The sequence below is a fragment of the Alosa sapidissima genome, chromosome 4 (assembly GCF_018492685.1).
Source record: "Alosa sapidissima isolate fAloSap1 chromosome 4, fAloSap1.pri, whole genome shotgun sequence".
NCBI classification, from domain to species: Eukaryota; Metazoa; Chordata; class Actinopteri; order Clupeiformes; family Clupeidae; genus Alosa; species Alosa sapidissima.
The window spans coordinates 39,261,002-39,268,501 of NC_055960.1; the positions used below are offsets into that span (position 1 = coordinate 39,261,002).

Consider the following 7,500-nt stretch of genomic DNA (forward strand, 5'->3'; position numbering starts at 1 on the left):
GTATCAGGGATTTCAAAAAAGGCCCAAACATAAATGATCACATTCATCTAATCTTTCCTAACAATCCGCTATCTGCCTGTCCCATAAGCAGGCCGTCAAAAAAACGCATCTCTGTAGGCAGCCTAGGTTCTAAGATCTGCAAACAAAAACAATACCAACAAGTGTTGCCAACCACTCAAAGACAAAACTAGATGTACCGCAGAGCGGTACAAAATATGACCGCCGCCCAGTCCAGCACATGTTTTCCACAAAAATAAGTCACATTGAAAGGCATATATGATTCTAACTGTCTCACTAAATTGCATTATCCACACTCAATTCTCACTGGTATCTGCTAGACAACAAGTACCAAAACATGATTAGTTCATAGATTTCACATGTAATATACATTTTATACAACCCCACCCCCATCTTGCCTGTTCATAATTCTGAGAAATTCTTGAATTGTGTGCATGTGTGCGTGTACATGTTTATGTTTATGTGTGTGTGGGTGGGTGTGTGTGCGTGCATGTGTGTGTTTGCCTGTTTATGTGCCTGTGTGTGTGCATGTGCATGCGTGCGTATATATGTCTACTGTGTGAGTATGTGTCATACGTAGGATTACTGTGAATGAATGTGTGTGCGTGTGTATCTGTTTATGCACATGTGTGCACATGGAATGGGTTAACATGACCCCTGGAGGCAAACATACGTAAAAAATTGGTCATCCTAGGCCCTACAGTTCTCAAGATATTCACAGAAAACTGTGTCTGCCCTACCCTCCTTTCGGGGGGTCCAGTCCAGCGGGGGGGCTACAGATCAAAACGAAAAGCAATGGTTCCATGCTATCCATGTGGGGTTACATGCCCACCAAGTTTCGTATACCCCGGTCTTTCAGTGTCCCGGGAATCCTTGTTGGTGTACAGTCACTAAATGTACACATAAATTATTTTATTGTAAGGCCCCCCATGAACGAAAGTCCACGAAACTTGGCATGCATTTGGAGGGTGTCATAATGATCCTACACTTTCAATTTCGTGCAGTTTTGACCATGTCAGCCAGAGATATTGTGATGAAAACACCTAATGTTTTGCTTTTTAATTTTTAACTAGGTGGCGCTATACATGAAATAAGTGGTAATGGGATAGGTTGGCATGGCCCTTTGACTATGTTAGGTCACAGATACCTGCGATTACATTACCTCATTTTTCCTTTTTTGTATTTAACTAGGTGGCGCTATACATGAAATGAGTGGTTATGGAATGGGTTGGCATGGCCCTTTGAGATCAACATACAAAAAAAAATGGTCCTCCTAAACCCTACGGTTCTCGAGATATTCACAGAAAACTGTGTCTGCCCTACCCTCCTTTCGGGGGGTCCAGTCCAGCGGGGGGGCTACAGATCAAAACGAAAACAGGAGGTTCCATGCTATCCATGTGGGGTTACATGCCCACCAAGTTTCGTGTACCCCGGTCTTACAGTGTCCCGGGAATCATTGACAGAAATTTGGACATGCGAAAAAGAAAAAAAAAAAAAACCTGACTAAACCTATATGACCGCCGCTTCCCTGCAATACAACATGAACACTTAGCCTACTCAAAATGAAACATGACACGTGTTTCAACTATGATACTGTTGATTGTGTGCGCAAACTGCGCGATGCAAACTGCACGATGAAGAGGGATTCTGCACACTCGGACACCGGTGCAGTGAGTGCCACCGATACATTTACCCCGACTCCTGCAACGCCAAATGAGCATAAATCTCGACCAGTAGGGTTTTTAGACACTGCTGCATAAGAACTTCAACAGGTCTCAAGATAGATCTGGGAAGATAATGGATAATACAAGGTTTTTCGCGTTTCTGACTGCAGGATAACCCAAGCACCTAAGCTGAATGCATGAGCTGTTCTAAATTGCAGAAACCGTAAATAAAGGGCCAAACTGACACGTTGCATTTCCTATATTGTCCGATATTGTCCAGTGCTAATGATAAACTCGAGCAACGGAGACGTAGTGCTTTGGATCATGTCGGCTACTTTAAGGGGAGATGGAATTGGCCTTTAGTGAGCGCAGCACAGCACGGGTCTGAACCTGCTTCATCCAGAGGGAGACATTGGATGCAGTGACAAACAGCCTATCATGGACCTGGCTGGGAAACGCGACAGTTGTGGAGTCGGCATTCGTAGCCTGTCGCTGCAAAACAGTACATCTCCAAACCCAAAAACAGTAGACTAACAGTCAATAAAAGTGGACTGTCAGAGCAGCACAAAATACTAAAAGCCATGCCGAGTGTCCTGTTCGCTCTTAAACTTTCCATCACAGTTGGTGCATCTACCTAGCCACTTCGTAAATATGTTAGAATTTGTTCTGTACTTTAAAAAACATTTTGAGCGATCACATAGCCTACGTGCAATGTTGGGATATTATCAGTAGCCTATGTGCAATTTGCTTTTGAGCAGGATCTTACAAGAACATTTCAAAATGAATGGAAAGACACAGTGAAGCCTAGTGTAGCCTTGGCTTGCTAGTGGTGAGTTTGTTATAGCCTATTTACTTGTATTGTAGCCTATGCAACGCTATTCTGTTAAAATTATATTATTCTAAACGTTTTGTGCTAGTCTATTCAACACTATAGGCTATGACCGCTATGTTCTTGCACTATTTGTACCCATGATCATATTGTTTCAGTTATACAAAAGGCTCGAAGGATGCTCTTTATTAAGTATAGTATAAGTATACAGACATCCCAACTTGCAAAAAGTCATTTCAGGGAGGCATCACGAAGCCCCCCCCCAAAAAAAAAAAAAAACAAATAAGGAAGGCCTATAGATAGAAATTGTGAGAATAAAATATGTAGATTTTGGTAGTTTGGTCTTTTCATGTAGCCTTGGCAACTAGCCATCTAGTAGGCTATAGGCCTGAATAATATGCACATGAATTGACACTTGTTAAACTCACCTCAACATGTCTTTTGCAATCATTTAACCCGCTATGGGCAATGCTAAAGTCACTGTTTACAAACAGTGCAGCCTGCAAGACTAGGTCCATCATTATGTTTTACTCTTATGAGACAAGGGTAGCCTACACTTTGAAATGGGTCTTACATTTTCCTTTTTTTGAGGCACTGACTCTACCATGACGCTCCTGTTTCTACTGAACTGATTCAGTATGAAGAACTGAACTGATTCACTGAAGTTCGGGAGAAAAGACATAAAAGCCCGCCTACACTGAAAACTGATTGGTTGATTTAGCGAAACAGGCCTATCAGGATGCTCTCTGTCTTTGATGCGCTTAGACACACACACACCACCTCTCTCTCTCTCTCCCCTCGTGTGCGTGCTACACTCAGATGCACACGCGGTCTCGCATGCGCGCTCTTGATCGCTCACTCTAGATTCCGGGAGATTTTATCTAATTTGCGGGCATCAGGGAGCCGCTATCAATATGCGGGAGACTCCCGGAACTTCCGGGAGACTTGGGATGTCTGAGTATAGTAAGTATACTCTTTTGATCCCGTGAGGGAAATTTGGTCGCTGCATTTATCCCAATTTGTGAATTAGTGAAACACACACAGCACACACAGTGAGGTGAAGCACACACTAATCCCGGCGCAGTGAGCTGCCTGCATCAACAGCGGCGCTCGGGGAACAGTGAGGGGTTAGGTGCCTTGCTCAAGGGCACTTCAGCCGTGCCTACTGGTCGGGGTTCGAACCGGCAACCCTCCGGTTACAGGTCCGAAGTGCTAACCAGTAGGCCACGGCTGCCCCACACATGGATTATATGGCAATTTTGGAAAATAACTAATAAAAGTGAGGTGAGGTGCCCCCCCGTCAGTGCTCATAGCCCCCCCACCCGTTGCTCTCTCTAGCGCCGACCCTGAGTGGATTAGACATCCTTGTGTGCCTGTGGATTGAGGACCCAAAACCAGATCCTTAGATTACAGACCAAAGCTGCAACCCGAGCAGTCACTACTGTAATCTTAAAGACTATTCCAGAGTGGTCATTACTGTAATCTTAAGGACTTCTTAAGTGCGGTCACTACTGTAATCTTAAGGACTATTCCAGAGCGGTCACTACTATAATCTTAAGGACTGTTCCAGAGAGGTCACTACTATCATTTTGAGGACTGTTCCAGGGTGGTCACTACTGTAATCGTAAGGACTTCTGAAGAGCGGTCACTACTGTAATCTTAAGGACTGTTCCAGGGTGGTCACTCTGGTAATTTTGAGAACTATTCCAGGGCGGTCGCTACTATAATTTTGAGGACTATTTAAGAGTGGTCACTACTGACCACTCTTAAATAGTCCTCAAACTTCTTAAATAGTCCTCAAACTACTTTGGAAGTGGTGTTGGTGGGTGGCCAGTAGGTGGCACCCTTCCCTCTGGCCAAAAAAAGATCGATCCCAATGCCCCAGTGCCGTGACGGGGACACTGCACTGTAGGAGATGCCGTCCTTCAGATGAGACGTTAAACCGAGGTCCTGACTCACTGTGGTCATTAAAGATCCCATGGCACTTATCGCAAAGAGTAGGGGGTTCCCCGGTGTCCTGGCTAAATTCCCAACCTGGCTCATTCAATCTGGCCCCCTAATCATCCTCTACTGTAATTGGCTCATTCACTCCCTCACTCTCCACCTCAAGCTGGTGTGTGGTGAGCGTTCTGGCGCATAATGGCTGCCGTGCATCACCCAGGTGGGTGTTACACATTGGTGGTGGTTACTAGTGAGTACGTGTGATGCGCTTTGAGTATCGAGAAAAGTGTAATGTGTTGTTGTTGTTACTGTAATCTTGAGGTTTATTTCAGGGCGCAGAACTATTCCAGGGCGATCACTACTGTAATCTTAAGGACTGTTCCAGAGCGGTCAATTCTGTTCTCCAAGGCATTGATTGCTAGGAACAAAAACGAAACCAGAAACTTCATTTTTTTATGTTCTGGAACAGAAATAATGGTAACCGTTTCATAACGTTATTTTTTCTTTTATTATTACAATAATTACAATATTTTCTGCTTTATAACTGGTGCAGAATTTGCGCATGTCTGGATGGTGGACTTGCTGACTGCAGGCTGTGAACTGTGAACGGTCTTTATAAAGTCCAATGTGTCTCCTTCCCCATTTGCTACAGTGTGTCCCTTACTCATAGTGGTCTTAGACATCAACTTCATTTTGATTTAGTTGGACTCTATCATGTAAACTAGAACTAATGTTGAAAATTGCAAGCTAGCTCCATGCTAATGTGACCTGTATAGCCATTAGCGAGTGTTAACTGCAGCATTAAAATTACATTTTTTCTCATTTAAACGTTTGTGCTTAGATGAAATGGCATCGTGAAAATCCGATGTGGTATCATTTGCAATATAAATAGGCTAGACATTTTTATATTTATATAAATAAATAGGCTAGACGTTTTTCTGCCATCTGAATATGGTCATTACACATAGCCCTACATGGAACGTTATGAACCGTTTTTTTATTTGGTTCTAACCGGTTCGGGAACAGTACATTTAAGGTGGAACGTTTGAAGCCCTGCTGTTCTTTGAAAGACTACCAGGCTCAGGAACACTTAGAGAACAGGTTTCATACACAGACAGACACACGTCTATGCTCTATGTCTGCAACTTCACAATCCATCTCCATTATATTCATAAACTCTCTCTCTCACTCTCTCTCTTTCTCTCTCTCTCTCACACACACACACACACACACACACACTGTGTGTGTGTGTGTGTGTGTGTGTGTGTGTGTGTGTGTTTGCTCTTAGTCTTTCAGCTCAGGTCATCTCATCTCCCTACCTCACACACACACACACACACACACACACACACACACACACACACACAGACTCCAGCTGTTGTACGGCAGCCTGGAAATAAGCATAATCACTCAATCCTTTCTCTCTGAGATCTGCTTCTGATGGAGAAATCACTTAATGGCCCAGGAGCCCAACAGCCCTCTACGAGCTCACTGGGCCCCAACAGCCCTCCACGAGCGCACTGGGCCCAGCAAGCAAGCAGCACTCGCTTGACCAGCAGCGCTCACAACTCAAATAGAACATTCTGACCTTATACTGGACCAGCAGAACCACAACCACCTGCAGCTTCAGCCACTGTCCAGATAGAAACACTACTGTCTGTCTAGATGTCACAGTCCAGATCTGTCTGTCTAGATGTCACGGTCCAGATCTGTCTGTCTAGATGTCACGGTCCAGATAGAAACACTACTGTCTATCTAGATGTCACGGTCCAGATAGAAACACTACTGTCTGTCTAGATGTCACGGTCCAGATCTGTCTGTCTAGATGTCACGGTCCAGATCTGGCAGCCATGGCCTACTGGTTAGCGCTTCGGACTTGGAACCAGAGGGTTGCCGGTTCGAACCTTGACCAGTAGGAATGGCTGAAGTGCCCTTGAGCAAGGCACCTAACCCCTCACTGCTCCCCGAGCGCCGCTGTTGTTGCAGGCAGCTCACTGCGCCGGGATTAGTGTGTGCTTCAACTCACTGTGTGTTCACTGTGTGCTGAGTGTGTTTCACTAATTCACAGATTGGGATAAATGCAGAGACCAAATTTCCCTCACGGGATCAAAAGAGTATACTTATACTTATACTTAGGGTCTAGATCTGTCTGTCTGGATGCTTCGCTGCCTGTTTGAATGTGTTGGGAGTTGTGGCTAAAGCAGACCACACACACACACAGACCAAGCAGACACACTCACACACTCATACACACACAATTCAGACACACTGTCACACTCACACTCTCATCAAGCACACACACTCACACTCACACTCTCATCAAGCAGACACACTCACACTCACACTGTCATCAAGCACACACACTCACACTGTCATCAAGCAGACACACTTACACTCACACTCTCATCAAGCACACACACACACACACCAAATAGTCACACTCACACACCCGCCAAGCAGACACACACACACACCACATAGACACACTCACACTCTCATCAAGCAGACACACACACACACCACATAGACACACTCACACTCTCATCAAGCAGACACACACACACCACATAGACACACTCACACACCCGCCACAAGAGCAGGTGCTAGTGCTATCGTGTGTATGTGTGTGTGTGTGATCTATCGTGTTTAGCTGAATTGTATATTATTAAATAAATGATAATTTACAGTCACATTAGCAGTTTCAATTCGCAGATCAATTGACACACAGGGTGATCGTCTGCGTGTGTGTGTGTGTGTGTGTGTGTGTGTGTATGTGTGTTTGTGTGTGTGTGTGTGTATGTGCGTGTGCGTGTGCATGTGTATGTGTGTGTGTGTGCGTGTGCATGTGCGTGTGCGTGTGCATGTGTGTGTGCGTGCGTGTGTGTGTGTGTGTGTGTGTGTATGTGCATGTGCGTGTGGGTGTGCGTGTGTGTGTGTGTATGTCTTACGTCAAACAGACGCAGCACGTTAGCCACCATGATGGAGACGGAGCTGCCGGACGCCCCGATGACCCCGACGACCTGCTCGGGTTTGGGGATGATGGGCTGC

The 7,500-nt window shown here is 45.2% G+C and overlaps 1 protein-coding gene across 1 annotated transcript in view; it reads right to left on the reverse strand.

The window, feature by feature from the left end:
• Positions 1-7,500, reverse strand: part of grm6b (glutamate receptor, metabotropic 6b) — a 40,087-nt gene that overhangs the window by 27,494 nt on the left and 5,093 nt on the right. Inside the window, exon 2 of the mRNA XM_042088605.1 lies at positions 7,401-7,500. This exon is cut by the window's right edge and continues 87 nt beyond it. Coding sequence (XP_041944539.1) covers positions 7,401-7,500 — 100 coding nt within the window. The remainder of the gene's footprint in view (positions 1-7,400) is intronic.